Source organism: Pseudopipra pipra, chromosome 4 (assembly GCF_036250125.1).
Source record: "Pseudopipra pipra isolate bDixPip1 chromosome 4, bDixPip1.hap1, whole genome shotgun sequence".
Classification (NCBI taxonomy): Eukaryota; Metazoa; Chordata; class Aves; order Passeriformes; family Pipridae; genus Pseudopipra; species Pseudopipra pipra.
The window spans coordinates 49,090,934-49,107,904 of record NC_087552.1 but is presented as its reverse complement, the minus strand read 5'-3'; the positions used below and the strand labels follow the sequence as shown (position 1 = coordinate 49,107,904).

The following is a 16,971-nucleotide window of genomic DNA, read 5'->3' as shown; positions in this document are numbered from 1 at the left end:
GTCTGAGTTGTATGAGAGATTTTGAGTAAATTGGCCTGCAAAAAAACCCAAAAGAAATCAACAGGAGATTAAGCATAGATGATTTGGCTCAGTAATTCTATAACAGATAATTGTAATGCTCAATATGTAAAATAATTATTTAAAAGGAACTCAAGGCTCTAAAGAAAATACTTTTCAAAAGGTCAAATAGTATAAGTACTGGTCGTCTTCAGTTGCTTTTACTTGCCTCATAAGGTTTGTGCAATAGCTTTCTTTTTAGTTCCAAGCATGTGAAGCTAACAAAAATTACTGGCTTCTGTCAGCATCTCTTTGTTCTTGCCTAGTTTTCTCTTTAAAGTTTCAGTGATGTAGCATGCCATTGAACTTGCTCCTCATTGGATGGAATTGAAACGTGTTCCTTCGTTTTGGTGTTTTTAGTGAGTTGTGTCTTCCCCAGCCTCTTGCATTTTCTCGTAACTTGGGTCTGCTCCCCCTCCTGGTGACATTTCCCTTCCAGGACTGTGTCAGGGGTACTGTGTATGTTGAAAGGGCTTTGCGCCATATTCAGAGAAAATTTTACTTTACAGTTGTTATCTTTTGGCTTAGGTAAAGTTACTCTATATCAAGCTACTAATATTCTAATACAGCAGTTTTGGAACTGCTCTTGATTTGCCCCTCTTAAGTAAAATTCTGAAGTGGGTATAGGATCCTTTGTCTTTTTTTTTTAAATTACCCTGCCCATGTCATCTCATCTGCAGACTACAAGTGATGTCCTGTCGTAGCTACATCTCCATAACTGACTTTTCTGCAAGGATTGAATTCTATAGTGTTTCTTTGAGAAAAGTGGTTTTCATTATTCTTTATGTCTTACCAAGTTAAAAAGTAATTTTTTAAATGTAATGGAATACTGCTTGGACTTCCCTATCTTTGCAAAACTGTGGGAATTCACAGACAATCCACAAATTTGGCTCAAAAAGCAGAAGACAGTAATATGTACTATTTCACTGTATAGGGTGAGTCCCACAGGAAAACACAGTAATAGTAATGATGTCACGATAATTTCAATGTTTACATTTATTTTAGACAAAGAGAGACAAAACAGTGCATATCTGAAGCAAATTCCAATGGAAAATAATGTATTAGAACTAACAACAATGAGAAAGTAAATATATACTATAACTCAGCAAAAACTTCACTTTTTTTTTTTTTTTTTTTTTTTTGCAAGTACCTTTCTAAACAAAAGCCACTTCACTTTGAAACAAAATAATTTTTGTACTTGCTGTAATGACATAAACACTGTGGGAGCTTAGTATTACAATTCTGTGTCTCAACTATTGAAGTTTGTTTTCCTGCTTTGCAAAATATTAGAGAATCCATCGAACGCTCTTTTCTTCTTAACAAAAAACTGCTCCTGTCCTATATTTGTCTGACTTTCTTGACTGAGATTTTCACTGGAAATTTGGAGGTGTTCTACAGCTGTTGTAGAATTATTTCCCAGTTCTGTCAAAGTGGTGTCATCCTCCATCTTGCTGGAATCAGCACTTTTAGACATTATATTTCCTGTAGGCTTTTGTGGGAATGAATGTGAACTGTGTTGTGTGCTTTCATTGAAGAAACCTTGTGGGACTGAGAAGGAATATGCATCCTTGTCACTCTGATCCAGCTGGAAATGACCATGTGTTGTGAACACTGACTGTGTTTTCCCTGAAGGAGGAAGATGCAGCAGATCTACTATAAGATTATAAGATTGTGTTTCTTCAGGCAGACTGCAGTTGCTGGTGTCCTGTAGTTCTGTGTATCCATCACAGTTTTTTTCATCAAAACCTCTTTCCATTTTATCTGCCCAAGCCTTAGTTGTGTTTTCCTGCCTCCCCTGTGGTAGCAAGTCTTCTTGCTGTGTAATGACCATGAAATGTTTTTCAGCTCTATCTTCAGACAGCGACTGAAGAGATGGTTCATTGCTGGAATGCAGCAGCGATGTTTTTCTAACAATTTCATTCAAACCAGTATCAATGGGGGCAAAAATAAAGTCATTGTCCTCAGATGTATGCATGTCTCTTCTTAATGTAATATCTGCTTCTCCATGATTCTTTTCAGGGGAGTTCCTGGCTACGCTCTCATCTGTACTTCCCTCTGGTGCATTTTCTTTTTGTTCAGTGGGACTGAAGCTGAGGGAATGCTGTAGTCCGGTGGGAAGCGGATACAGCTGCAATTCAGCCTCTTTAGGAGTGTTCTCTGTGTCATATGTGGGAGAATGTTTTAGTGAAAGTACCGTGTTACCAAAATCCATACTTTGACTGTGGAGAGAATCAGAAATAGAGTTTTGTACTGTTGACTCTGCGTTAGTAAAATAATCAAATGCCCCTGGAACTTCTTGACTTGAAGAACTAATTGTATCCGGGTCTGACATGCTTACATGGCCACCACATTTATCAGTGTAAGGGGATGTTGTTTCACACATGGTGGTATCTGATCCATAATTAATAGTGGTTTCAAAATGTGCAGTGTTCTCATCTTCATTTTTTCCAATATGCTGAACTTCAGCAGCAATGTTTGGAGACTCTGGCAGTGTTGAGAGCTTCTCTGTTCCACTATTTGTATTGGCTTCCTCTAGTGACGACTGACAAACTGGCAGGTTGTCACTGACATCATCACTGACATCAGGTTGTTCCAGTTCAAAGTCTTCTAAAGAACTACAGTCACTCAGTGAGAATGGAGTCCCTTCATCTGAAGAACTATCACCAAATATATCTGCTGAAGCATCTTTTTCATTTGAACATATCCTTTTACAGTCATACTCTGTAACAGGAAAGTTTTCTGTTGTTTCACAGCTGCTTAAATTCTCAATATCTGTATCACTTTTGGAGACATTGGGTAAAGTAAAATCTCCCACATCACTAGGTATATTTAAGTTGCTGTTTAGACCAAGTTGTTCATCACAGCCTTGCCTTCCATGCATAAATTCTGTAGTGTGTGTGGGTTCATTATGCGAAACTATACCTTTTCTTTCTGGAGAATCTGGTGTAGCCTTTGTGATCTCGGAATACAACAGACCAGAGTTGTTGCTTACTTTGCTGTTTCTAGAGTCTTGTGCAACTGAATGTGTTTGTACTGTGGAAAATGGAAAGTCAGTTTCTCCCTTCTCTGAATTTGAAGAGTCGTGATTTGAGTAAGGGTCAGCATTCAGTCTCCTGGGTATGGGAGGGATCCTGCTCTTCTCTGAGTCTTGGTTGTTTGTATATGTTGAATCTTTCCAAAATGCACTGGTATTACTCATTAATTGTCTTGGTGTTACTTCATTGATGTTCTGGTACTCTGTCCTTACAGAAAATAGTCCATTATCATAAACATCTACATTTTCGTAATTGTCAATACTGGTTTGGATTTCTGAAAATACTGGTTTTTTCTTCATGTTGATCTCAGCATTGCTTTGTTTCTGGTATTCTGCACCACTACCAGTGACATTTTCATATGAAGTAGAAGTTTCTATAGGAAAAATGCATGTGTTTCTTGAAGAATTCTCATCACAAATTAACACATTACGCTGTGTATTTGTTGGTTTGCTTGCAGAAAACTCTCTGCTCAAGGTTTCATCTGAAAAAGCTTGATTAGAATATGTATGTTCTGAACTCGAATTTTTATTCCTGTGCATATGTCTCCACAGGCTCACCAGGTAGGGTCTGGCAAAAGCACCCAGACAAAAAGCACAAACAAACGTAATGAGCACTGAGAGGGAGACAGCCAGTGCAAGGTCTGACTCTGCTTTTTCTTGTCTAAAAACAGTGTTAGTGTCCCGGGCTTTTCTAGCCAAAAATGTTGAAACCTTTTCTTTCACCTCTATATTATAAATGAGATATTTCTCCTTTGTTGTATTAAAAATACAGAAATATAATCCTTCAGCAGTTTTCTCAGCATTGTATATCACTAAATTATTCCTTTTATTCAGTGTCATATGAGGAAGACTGTGATTTTTTGAAATTCTACCTTTAGGTGTCCACCAAGAGATTCCATTATCTGAAATAAAAGAAAATACAAACTCAGTCTTTCTTAAAAACAAGAAAAATAGTATGGGTGAGGGAGGAGGTCACTGAAATCATTTTAAGTATGTTCTGGGTTGTACTAGAAACAGCTGCTGATCTTCCTCGTGGAAGAGACATACTAACAACCAGCTGCTTTCCAGCGTGGCCATGGTCACTGAATGCAGCTGTGGGATAAAACTTCACCTGTTGACTGTCAGAGTTTCAACCACTGTGATTTTCCTGTTACTGGTTTGACTCCAGCAAAAAGGTCTTAAATCAAGTATATTTGTATTGATTGAGCAATTGTTCCAAACTTTAGCTAGTGTGGGCCATGGCTGGTTGTTGGGTTTTGGAATATGTTTCAAGGTCATATGTTCACCTTTGCCTTAGGTTTTGTTTCCAGTTGAATTTTGGTGCAATCCAGTGTGTTGATTTTAATCCAAGTTTCTGTGACTTTTCTTGTAAATAGACAAAGTAGGTGGCATTTCCAATATACCCAACATATTTTCATTTGGGGATGAAGTGTTCCCAGGGGCAAGCCTTACCACCCCAAGTGCTGTTATTCCACTAGAGTTAAACCATTTTGCCTCACTGCATATGACACATACACCTTCTACTCTAAGTCTGGTCTTTGTTTCCATTCTGCATGGAAAGTCTTGGCTCTGTAGGTTTTGTCTCTTGTACTTTCAGTGCTCTGTATTAATTGTAAATGTAAGTGAAGTTTGCTACAGTAGCTGTACTTTTTAAGAAGGAATAGAAATACTTTCCCTTGCAAATAAACTTTCATTTCCTTTTGCAGTTAGCTGAGTACTGAAAGCTATTGCATCCTTCTCAGTTTTCTGCATGCCCTGCAAGTGCCATCTCACTGTTTGGTACTTTGTTTCAGTCCAAAATGAACTGATACATTTGCAACATCCTACTTACTGAAATTTGTTTGTGTATAACTTGGCATCCTTATTAGTTTAATGTAAGGAAGGAGATGAAGCCTTTTTTGGGAAACATGACTTTCAAATATTCTAACCAGTATATTAATTGCATGTTAAATTGTTTTTCAGTTATTTTTAAACAGTATCTTTAAAACCCCACTTTTAAACCCAGATTTCTTTGATCATTCTGCATGCATTGGGATTTTAGAGGATTTAGATGGAGTCCCTGATGTACATACCCCTTGTGTTGTCCAAGTTACAGTTCAGCACTGCTGTGTTCCCTGCTGGGATTGTAGCCCTCTTGAGCAAAACACTGTCCTTGCAGTTTAAATGGAAACTTGAAAGATACAGCAGAGGTTTCTGTGACTTGGCAAACTTATTGTATGAAAGGCTCCATTTTTTCCTTATGGAGTCAAAAGGAAAATGAATTAAATGTTTAAAAGCATTTAGCCTGCAGTTAAATATCCAGGCATTATTTGACAAATACACTTCAAGTTGAAAGAAGTTCAAATTGATCAGTATGTGTGGCAGAGGGATTGTCAGAGGATTTTCACGGAGATCCACAACCTATTTGGGAATAATTCATAATTAATTTGATTAGTCTTACAATGGAATCCTTATTGCAACATCTACAATGTTTCTTTTAGTATACAAGCACTTTTGTAGTTATGCAAACAATACATCTATTTAGGATTTCAATAATATTGTTCTAAGGTTTTTAATGTACATGAAAATGATAAATTGTGGTACATTTAGAATTCTTCCATTGTAGACCTACCTCTGTGTGAATGAGAAACTGCAGGGCTCTTGCCATGGAAGGAATTGGGGGTAGAAAAGTGTGTTTAAGGCAATTATGGATTGATTTGTGGCATAGATAAATAGTGAATTGATGGTTATATTTTGTATATTTTTTATGTGTTTTCCTATACATGAAAAGCAAATATATAAAAATATTATTGTCACCATTTGCTTTGGTTTTTATAATCGTACACTAATATTATAATCAGAGCAATATAATCATGCTGAAGAGTTGATAATTAATATCTTTAATGATGATTAATATAACATATTGAAGCAGTTGTAATATTGCTTTACAACCTGTAATTTGTTGAGATCCCTGAAGGCATCTGGATGAATTGTAGTTATCTTGTTGTTTTGCAGGTCAATGTCCTTCAGCTGTGAACAGTTTTGAAAATCCTTTGGGTCAATCTGTTGTATGCTATTGGATGACATATGGACAGTTTGTAAAGACTGCAGCAGGCCTAGTCCTAGGAAGAACAAAACTATGTTACATTTCATGTTCTTGTTTTCCCAGTTGCATCAAGTGTCTTTATAAAATTCTTTGCAACAAAATTCCTTCCATTCCTGTCTATTGCAATGAGTGGCTGCAGCCTTTGTGTTATTATGGCTTTCCTAGTCAGTGGTTGTCCTATTCTAAAAGTTGCATAGGATCAACAGCAAGCACATTAATACATTCACTGTCAATGCATGCTTTAAAAATTGACACTTCCATAAAAGCAGTAACATTCCTGTGATCTCTGTACTTTAAGCATACTTCTCTGAAGAACTGGAGGTAGGAAAGGAGGAGCGTGAAAAGGGTGGAATATATTCAGTTTACAAGACCTAAATATGTTAATTTTAGGTAAAAGATGGAGATACAAAAGGTGATACAGTATCTCCTATCCATTGCCATCTGCAATTTCAAGGGAGTTTTTAATATGTGGAATTATTTGAATCATATTCATAGGATGTAAAATCTGACTGAAAACAAAAATGTGTTGCTTATGCTTGTCTGCCTGTGAATTACCCAGCATGGCAGTATATTCTTCAGTGTATCCTACTTATGATAACATCTGTCTTGCACAAGGAGCCTTTTTGAATGCTGGAGATACCTCATTTTTCTCATGTGCTGTATAGGCAGCCCCTGAGTTCAGCCTGCAAGTTCCAGTGGGAAGGCAGACACTTGAACACTCAGCATCACCACAGTGTGTAACACCTGACCGTCACCCTGAATTGATTTTTGATCATACAGCATTGTTGAGAGCTACTTGTTCTTAAAATTAAAAATTTTGCCCTTGGTGTCAGCTGCTTTACTGGAAATCTCTTTTCTCAGTTTGCAGTTGTTTGCCAAGCAATTGATCTTTGGTTTTATTGTGAAAAGCAGAGGGAATGATTCATTCCTGCAGTAAAACTAGAGGTAGCTGATAGGAAAGGTGTTCAGAAGTTCTGGCAGTTCATAAATTCTTCCTTGCACCTGCATGAAGAATTGTACTTTGGATGCTTCCCTGAAGCTAAACGTGTGCTAAAAGTATACACTGGTAGGGTGGCAGTGGGCAGCAGCCTGACTCCTGGGGTGGCACCTGTGAGAAGGGTTTCTGTGGGAAATCTTTGCTTTAGAACTGCAGTTTGTGTTTTCTTACCCGAGCTTAAAAACAAGAATGTTAGGGAAGTATTTTGGATGAGGAAAATAAAGTTCTAAACATGTATTTAAATGAATATGGGATTTAAGTATAACTTGAATTATTGTGGTACCATGCATAGCAATTTGACCTTTAACACCTAAAAATTGAGTCTCTTATAGAAAAGATTGATCTGTCTGACCCACTGAGGCATCCTCTAATGCGTAGTTATATCTATCTAAATTTGCATCATGTATTTTATAAAGTAAGCTTTTCTATATTGTTTGTATGACCCTACAGATACTACAACATGATTAAGTCAAATGGATTTCCTGCATGGCAGAGAATTAATACCATAAAAGGAGAAAGCCAGAACTTTCAGGACCCTGTGTAGGTGCACATTTATTGCCTTTGTCTGACATTATGGGATAAGTGGGGTTTTTGTCATCCCACGTCCTCCTGTATTTTCAAACTCTAGAGCTAATGAATCTGATGATGTTATCAGAGATCAATAAATTCAACACATTATATAGGATAGGGGTGCTCATTCAGCACCTTCCGCTTCATTTAAAGAGTTAGGACAATGGGAATCATCCCTTTATGAGGATAAAGGCTAAGATGCCCCGCACAGCTCAGTGACCAGCAAAGCCTTTCTAAAACTCTGTCAAAACTTTACAGCCCTCTCCTGTTACACCAAGGTGTTACTTTCATTGGGTGTCAGATGGCATAGAGCAAAATTGGTTTTTTTGACTGAACAAAATATGTTTTCCTGTCTTCCTAAAATACTAAAATTGGAGCAAGTTTTATTTAAGAGTGTTGACTTTCTTCTGAAGGGCAATATAAAATTCATTATCCGCCATTTTCTTAATGTTACGGTTCATGACTGGTGAGGCTGCTGTTTTTCCAAAGATCCTTACTTTCCTTTCTATACAAAAAGCAAAAATACTGCTTGGGCTCTTACAGGATAAACTTGGTTATATTTAACTGATATTAAGGCATTAGAGTTGCAAAGACTGTATAAAAAAAAATCCCCAACCTAAACTGGAACGATCCATTTCCTCTGTATTTGCAGGTGGAACTTTCCCTCACCTTAAGTATAACTAAATGAGAAAGTCACATCCTGAATTCAGTAAAATGTGTGAATTATATCCAAAACCAACTTACCCCTGGGAAGTCAGGTCCTTAAAGATTTTTGAAATTCTTACCTCTTGGAACTGTATTAAGATTATTTCTTTCAACTGACAATAGTTTCAAAGCAGGCAGGATGCGATCAACAGTTCTGTACGTTTTAGACCCAGGTGCAGGCACAGGTGTGTCCAGTGTGAGGGTGTGGATGGCATTACCATTGAGGTTCAGAGTTTCTAAAACAGGTAAATTTGTACAAGTGGTTAAGAAGAGTTCAGAAATCAGGTTGTTACTGAGGTTCAGGTGTTTCAGCCTCCATTCTTCATTTCTTCCATCAGTGCACAGAAAAGTTTTAATATTATTGTAACTAAAATCAGCCACTATTGTTGTTCGTGATATATCTTCTGGAATAGCAGATGTTCTGGTAAAAGAACAATTCAGTAGGAACTCCCCATCCCACTGGCATTCTGAATGGTGATGTGTAGCAAGAAGAATCTGCTGTGACTTGGTTCCCACTGATCCAGGAAGATTAAAATAAAGGACCACAGCTATGACACTCAAGTGACGGTTATCCATAGTATCTATATGTAAAACGTAAAATTACAGTTAAATTCAGCATAACAAGAATTCAATAGAAAGCGGAAATACTTTGACATTAAAAAAAATCAACAGCAAATGACCAAAGCATTACCAACATTCTGCCTTAAACATTCAGTCTTGGAGTCTTACGTATTTTTCAAAAAGAACATTCATAAACTGGTAACCTTCCCCCTCCCTCCACCTCTCCCAAAAAACAATTAGAACCTTTTCTTTCTTTTCCAACCCTCTGTTCAAGAAACACAACTTCTCAGGAGCTTGTGAACTAACAAGAGTGGAGACTTTTGAACTCTGCTTCAGGTATCATACACAATTACCATTGAACAAAGTCCACTGGATACAATCCATGACAAATAGGTGTGGATTGACTTTCATAATGACAGTTAATAAAATACCAGTTTCCCTGTCAATAACACAACAATGTATTTTTAATGAAAAACTATATGCTTAGAAATAAGAACTCTGAAGCACAGCTGCATCTTAGAATTTATTGTTTCATTTCAAAACAAAGATTAGAAATTCTCTTGTCTTTCACCCATTGAAACAACTACCACGTTTACATATGCTGAGAACTCTTCACATGCAAGTTGTTTCAGCGTACCCAGTATGGCATTTTACAGAGGCATGTAGAATGCACTTTAAACACACAGAATCTTAAGCGCATCTGTGGGAGTGAAATAATGTGCCACGCAATATGTTTTAAATACATATAAAAAAATGTACCTTAGGCAGTTAGTTAGAAGACGTACAAGTAAATGCACAACACAACATTTCTCAAACTGTGTAATATAAATATAAAACATACTAGCAATACATAAACAGTGGGTAGCAAATTGATAATTTATTTCATTTGTTACTTGTATTATTGTTTTTGCTACATTTTAACCAAAAATATTCACACTTCAAAACCGATTCTCCAGACCATGATTTAAGAGTACCTTTGTGACAAATCTTTAAGCTACACTGCATACAGTCTTTTAAAATGAACTCTTGATAATTACAAGAATCCAATACTAGCATATAGGCATGTTAGTATTAACGAGGGAAGAGCTTAAGTATGCTCTTTGTGTGTAACCTACTTGACCGAGGCAGTATCTGTCATTTGCAAGATCTATTTCAGCTTTGAGGATACTGATCTTTTTAAAATGTATTTATATATATATGTTTATATATATAAAAATAAAGTGACAAACTTCCATTAGCATGAGAGTGAGAATTATAAAAATGTTTATTTCTTCCTCTTAACTGTAACTAAATGCTAAATGAGGCACTGCTTAGCAGTAAAGATAAGTGCACGTTTTCAGCAAAATGGGTGTGAAGTGTTTAATAACTATTAACTCTAGTAAAACTATGAAGTTCATGAAGGCATTATGCAAGATGTTAGTACTTTCCCATAATCTTTAATGCGAGCAACTCAGTGTCTTTTGCTACATTCTGCTTATTCTGATTTTGTCAGAACAGTTCCAGTGCTGTGCAGCCTCAAAACCCCAACAATTACTGAGCATCAAAATCCAGCTTTGCCTTTGAGCACAACCCCTCTGACTTCCTGTGTGGTATAATACCTGACTTAAGGATCCCCCTCCAGAAATCAATTTCTCCCATACACATCCTGCCTGAAGACTTGCTGACTTCCAGTAAATTTGGGAATTGGGACCTTAGATGTGAAGTTCTTGTTACAGCAGAAGCTGGTTCGTATTTTATGGAATTCTATGTACTTTGAGTGCTGTAAAACAAGGATAGATAGTTTATCTTCCCAAAACAAATAACCAGTTCTGAAGTTAACTTGTAACATTCGCACAACATTTAGGAAAAGAAGTGTGTTCTTATCTAGAAAAGCTTGTTGCAAAGTCACCTTTGTGGCCTCCATTATTAAGGTTATTTGATGCTGCTGCAAAACATTAAAAAGCTATTTTAAACTGAAGAAATATGTGGGATGGGAAAAGGAGAAGTCTTATAAATAGCTGGTCTATTTTTTAGCACAAGACACCTTACTGCTGCAAAAGCGGTTACAAGGCTGCAATAGGCCCCAGTTCACCACACTTGCACTGCTGACAGATTCCAATACACATGTATATACTCTGCTGTCATACCATCACATTTAGAATTACAGACCTGCAGTTTAACTTCAGAATTTAATTCTGAGGTTTTGAGTAATGCATCAGTAATGACCTTTATGGGGAAAGAGGGATGATCTCAGACACTGCTGCAACAGTGATGCTTTAGGTTATTACTCAAGACACTATTCACATTAAAGCACCCAGGAAAACACTATTTTTGGGTAGTGAGCAAGTTATATCTTTAAAAATGTATTTCTAATATAAACATATTTTATAAATACTTCACATAAATTAAGCACCTGCAGAATGCCTTAACAGTACAGAGAGAATGGGAGCTCAAGCAACACTTGAATAACTGCAAGACTATTTCAAAATTCAAGTGACATTTGCACTCTTGGTATTACTTTGCAAATATGATTTATGATTTTTTTTTAATCACATGAGAATAAATGGCAGAAATAATACGATATTTTACAGTGAATCTGCCATTACCCCTCACTTAGTATGCATCTGGTAAACCATGTAAGTTTGGGGGAAATCATTGTATCAATAGGAAATGGAGAGAAGACAAAAATCTGCCACTTCAGCCATCCTAGGCAAACTCACTTCCAGCAACAAGTTGACATTCCTCTTGAAGTACTTCAGATCACAGTCATGTTGTCAGCAGTCCTCGAGGTCTTGGGACGTAGGACAAAAACATCTAAAGGCAACTGAAGGTAGTAAATGTTGTTGCTAAGATCATGTTCTTTAAATATATTCAAGAAGGTACTTCAGTGTGCATGTACCCTGAAAGCTTACTGAATCAGTGCCACTCTTGCAGCCAGCAAGATGAAAACATAATACTTCTGACCGTAACAGCCTTTCCTAAAAAATGTTATGTAAGAAATGTTAGTATAAACTGCTGTAAAAACAGAAATCCTTGAAGGCATGCAATTATTTCATACAAATATATGTAAACACCAAAGAGAACTCTCCTGGCAGTGGTTTGCTTTAGTGTGTGGCTCCACATGGATTGACAGAGGTCTGACAGCCCATGTTATAACCTGTCACCTGAACCTTGAACAGTGTCCCATCTGCACACATACAGAGCTTGAAACGCAGCCAGTTGCCATTATTGAACTGTTCCCCATAGGAAGAGCTTGGCAGTCGTGATGGGCTGACCATCACAGTTCCATTCAGGATAATGCTGTTTTCCTATTAAGGAGGAGAGAAAAAAAAAGTACAACTTCTAATTCAAACAAGGCAGGTTATTTTTGAGAAGGACAAGCTGGTTTAACAAATAAATGACATCTTTAGGACAGCTGCAGAACCAACATAGTAAAATAGGTATGCATGAAAAGGTTTAATTTTTTAATGGAAATTATAATAATGCTCATGGATTTCTCAACTATGCAAAGCAACTGTGCTTTTCTCACATATTTCTCAACTACGCAAAGCAATGTACTTTGCTGTTCCAGTGGTAGATCATTACTGAGACAGACCTACTAGCAAATGCAGTAAATCTAAAAATACAGATGTGAAATGGTAATCAGTGTTTGAATTCATGTAGGAAATTCGTTCACACTTGAAATGAAAGTGCATATACCTCTGGTTTTTATCCTCCTTTAACCTTTTTCATCATTCCATACACCCTGCAGTCTCCAAAAATCTTAAAGGAATGCTAATGAGTCTTACTGTGGCAGTACAGAAGGTAGTGCTTCTAACTGGCAAAGGTTACTGACCCCCGAAAAGCTTCCAGAAGAGAAAATTAATTCCCTTTGGTATTTTTTCCAGGGCAGAGGCCAATAGCTTGGCTTTAATTGTATTATGGGTTTTTTGTGTTTTAACAGTAGAAAATCACTGTTACCTGAAAACTACTGAACCACTACTTAACAGCAAAGTAATAAGCCACCTATTTAAATCCTGCCAGGTATACTGACTAAACTTTTATGCATAACTACTTAATATAAAATCTATGCATAACTACTTAATATAAAATCTGAAATCATATAAAGCTACATCAGTTTACTATCAGCCTGAATTTGAAACTAAACTATTCAAAAAATGCTGATTTGAAATACTTACTGCTTTAAGTTCCATGTTACCACCCATTCGAAACTCAATGGTCTTGCCTGTAATGAAAACACCCTCATTTCCACGGACAATAGCACGGCCATCAACCTTTATGTTTAGATCACTGGTCGCATTGCTGGTAATCTAAGAACATAACACACCAAAAAAGTGTATTACAGAACAATGAAAATGTGTCACTTCTATTTGTCTGAGTAGCTAAATTACCTTAAAAGTATTGCTACACAATTTAATAAAAAATGTCAAGGTACTTCTTGCCCTTCTGCTATTATGCCTGCAGACCTTCTGCCTATTTATTATTTTCCACATTCACATTTAAAACCAGAATTACTTAATTTTGTAAGGCATGTAAAATAGTTTATTTTTGTGGTAAAAATAACAATTCATATGACAATTTCATGGCATACCTGGCTAACACTTATAGCAAATATATGCTTCCTTTTAGGACTGATTATGTAAACTTATCCCTCTGTTTTCACTTAATCTGTTCCTTCTATGTATTTATAGGTTTGGGGGTTTTTTTCTGGAACAGGGCTGCTCAATGCTTCCTAAGGCACACTTAACCCTCTATAAAATAACTAGTGCTGCTCTCCTGTTATACAAACAAAGTATGCACTGTATTCTCATTAATTATAAAAAGCAAGTTAAGAGAGACATACCCTCTCTGTAGAGGCCTTTTGTACATTCAAGATTTTAACTCCATTTGGCAGATGAAACTCATGAGTTTCATAGTCTGTGCTGAACAAGGTATTTTGTGTCCGTGGGTCAACAAATTCCATGCCAATATCACTGGTTATAGAAGTTTTGTCTTTTTCCACACTAAGCTTGGTTGTTCCTTGCTGAAATACAATCTTCAGAAAAAAAGTAATTAGGTTAATAAAGTTTCAAATATAACATTTATTAGTGAGGTAAGTGTAATTCCCTAGTATTGCTCATAGACTTTCAACTCATGGTAAAACTTACAGGCTGATTATTCCCAGTGATCACCAAGTCTTCATTCCGTCTCCCTCCTACAGTGCTTTTATATAAGGGATGTATAACACCCATGTCAGACACTTGCTTAAACCGCAACAAGCCACTCTCATGGAATTCCATACTGTCACAGCCATTGGGACCGATTCGAATTACTGCCCAGATAACCAGGGTAATCTGAAAGAGAAACATATTTTAAAAGATTAAGTTGATCGTTTGTATCTTCCCACAAGAAGTATGGTATTAACTATATGTTTTATTTGAAACAATTATTAATGCTAGTGTTGAAGTGAGCTTTAGGTGTGAATTTACTTTAGTCTGTTTAATTCCATCATAACACATTTAATTATGAAAAGCATTTTACATTAATTTTAGACTTATCTGGAACAGTAACTAAAATGATTTATATATATATATGAAAATATTAAATCCAGAATTATATCTTTTTTCTGTTTAAGGGTAATCATGGTAGTATTGGCTAAGCAAATTTCCTGAATAGCTCAGCTCAGTACATACTTAACCCTGAACTAGAAGAATGCACCCTCCCAGGTGGTCATGCAGTTACAAAAAACAATTCATTACTTCTCCTTGACCAAGCAATAAGGAGGTGGTAATTACAACAATGAAGCTTTAGATTGCAGTTGCTGGTTAATTCTGAATGCTCACTGCAGCTCTGTTATGTAAACTGTTCCTGACATATATCTCAAATGCATTTGTACTAATAATACTTTGCATGGAGTGATACTTTGAAGGTTTCTAATTCTTTCTTGCATAAACAGTAAGTTCCTTGCTGAGATCTTGGTAACTGAATTTACATGGCTGAATTTACAAGATTCTTCCATCTAATCTTGTTCAGGCTACAAAAGAACAAAAAAGGAATGAGAAAAATGAGAATCTCCTTCAGTACATTTTAAGCCCTCAGCCATACTAGAAAAGTTTTATTTCTCTAATAAACCATCACAATGAAATATGACCTAATGTTGCTTACAGTGTAAGTATTATACTCACAATCAGATTGATGACGGCCAAAATAAAAAGAACAACAATCACACATATGGCCAAGTTGCCTTTCCTGCCACGTAACCCTGTCTTATGGAGACGGTCTTCATCAATTGGAATGTATCCTGCTTTGAAGTTACTGTTGTGCTCCTTATTAACATTCCTGCGTTCCACAGCCTTCTCTCGCATAGACTTCTTCACCGGGCCATTAGAACTTTGCTGTAAAACAAAGCATGGATTAGTTTTAAAAGGCATGTCAATTCACCAAAATGACACATGTATATGTATGCCAAAAATATAAATCTGAATTGACTAATGTAACATAGTAGATGTTACATTCAGTATTAGATTTCAGTCTGCCACTCTGTACTTAGCATACGTGCTTAGAACCACAGCAATCTCTGCTAACACAATGACTAAGTTTAAAATCCTGGTATTTTCAGACAATATATGGTTTTATATCTCATTTTTATTATGGCAGATAGAAATTATTAATGACACTGCTGCAGTAAAAAAACCCAAAGCAGCTGTGAAAGAACTCCATCAAGTTTTTACCTCTTAGGGAATATAGAGGAGATAATCCTGCAGGTCATTCGCCAATATACAGGATTTTAGCTCCCTTCATGCTCACGTATGACAGACTCTCAATTAGTCTATTCAAAAGGTGTGTGGTGAATACAGTTTTTAAGTTAGTTTGATAGCATAGGGTTTGTATTGAACTTACATTGCTTGCATTGAGAAAAATACTGTGAGGCTTCAAACTTGTCATGGGAAACTTGGCTGCCTAATTAAATTTAATAATCTTAAGTTACTAGTTTGCAAAGGATATCCTGTCAATGTAACAAATTATTAGAGAAAACTCTGGTAGGTATTCCTAGAGCAAATAAACTCTTGATGTTTTTTTCTAGCTCTCCAAAATTTTGTTCCATCTCCCTTGAACTGAACAGATTGCTATTTAAGGATTCAAATCTTCACAGAAGGGACTTGATATTTCTGATGTTATTTTGTTCACCTGAAATGAATCCCTAAGCTTACTGCGCTTGCTCGTGTCTATATCGATGTAACGGGTAAAAATATCTTGTTTTCTTCTGTTGCCGAAGCACAAAGAAATGGTGCTGAGAAAGATGCTTGACCTACACAAGTTTATGGAGAGGTGCCTGGGCGATGTTCGGAACCACTCCGACCCAGCACAAACCGTGCGGCCGCGTACGCACCCACCGCCGCCTCCCGCCCCGCTCCTTAGTGCCAAGCGCCTCCTTCACGCAAGGCAGCGCCATTCCTGCAGTGCAGAAATGCCACGCGCTTTATTCCCAAGGCAGAAAGTATTTTTGTTTGTCACAGACCCGCGCCTGCGGCCAGGACGGCACCGCTCCGGGCCCCCCATGGCCGAGCCCGTCCTGCCCCGCAAAGCCCCGGGCACGGGGCGGGAGCGCCCCCCAAGCGCCACTGAACCTCCCCGGCCCGGGCAGGCGGCGGGGCTGGCGGGCTCCGGCACCGCACCAGCCTCACACACGCCGCGAAAATGGCGCCCTCGCCAGAGCGCCCCGTGCGCAAGCAGCACCCTCCGGCCGGACCGGCCGCTCCCCGCGGCCCCGCTCCCCCCTCGCTCCGCCGGGACGGCGCCGCCGCCTCCCCGGGCCGTGTCCCGGCGCGGACGGACCTGCTCGGGGGCGGCCGCCGCCATCTTCCCCCGCTGCTGCCGCCGCCGCTGCAGAGAGGCCGCGGGCGCCCCCTGGTGCCGCTGAGCGGGCGGGTCCCCGCGGCCCGCGCCCTCAGGCGTTACCCGGCGGCGCCGCCCGGCGGCCGCGGGCCGGCCCCGCTCCACGGG

The 16,971-nt window shown here is 38.0% G+C and overlaps 2 protein-coding genes across 5 annotated transcripts; both read right to left on the bottom strand.

Annotated features, from left to right (window-relative positions):
• Window positions 1–1,029: 1,029 nt before the first annotated feature.
• On the bottom strand, window positions 1,030–9,388 carry LRRC66 (leucine rich repeat containing 66). 3 transcript variants are annotated; one of them, XM_064653948.1, is made up of 5 exons: window positions 9,253–9,388; window positions 8,529–9,029; window positions 6,023–6,192; window positions 5,164–5,491; window positions 1,030–3,993 (listed from the first exon to the last, which is right to left on the bottom strand). In XM_064653948.1, exons 2-5 carry the CDS (start codon window positions 9,022–9,024, stop codon window positions 1,307–1,309), a joined length of 3,681 nt encoding a protein of 1,226 aa, XP_064510018.1. In that variant the 5' UTR covers window positions 9,025–9,029; window positions 9,253–9,388; the 3' UTR covers window positions 1,030–1,306. The 3 variants fall into 3 exon arrangements, with proteins under 3 accessions (XP_064510018.1, XP_064510019.1, XP_064510017.1); XM_064653949.1 differs by having other exon boundaries at window positions 8,529–8,684; XM_064653947.1 differs by having other exon boundaries at window positions 8,529–9,388.
• Window positions 9,389–9,519: 131 nt separating this feature from the next.
• Window positions 9,520–16,907, bottom strand: SGCB (sarcoglycan beta). Of its 2 annotated transcripts, none has more exons than XM_064653966.1 (6): window positions 16,804–16,907; window positions 15,153–15,362; window positions 14,136–14,321; window positions 13,832–14,023; window positions 13,167–13,298; window positions 9,520–12,296 (listed from the first exon to the last, which is right to left on the bottom strand). In XM_064653966.1, the coding sequence occupies exons 1-6, from the start codon at window positions 16,825–16,827 to the stop codon at window positions 12,093–12,095; spliced, it is 948 nt and encodes a 315-aa protein (XP_064510036.1). In that variant the 5' UTR covers window positions 16,828–16,907; the 3' UTR covers window positions 9,520–12,092. The 2 variants fall into 2 exon arrangements, with proteins under 2 accessions (XP_064510036.1, XP_064510037.1); XM_064653967.1 differs by lacking the exon at window positions 16,804–16,907 and adding an exon at window positions 15,868–15,886.
• Between the last annotated feature and the right edge of the window lie 64 nt (window positions 16,908–16,971).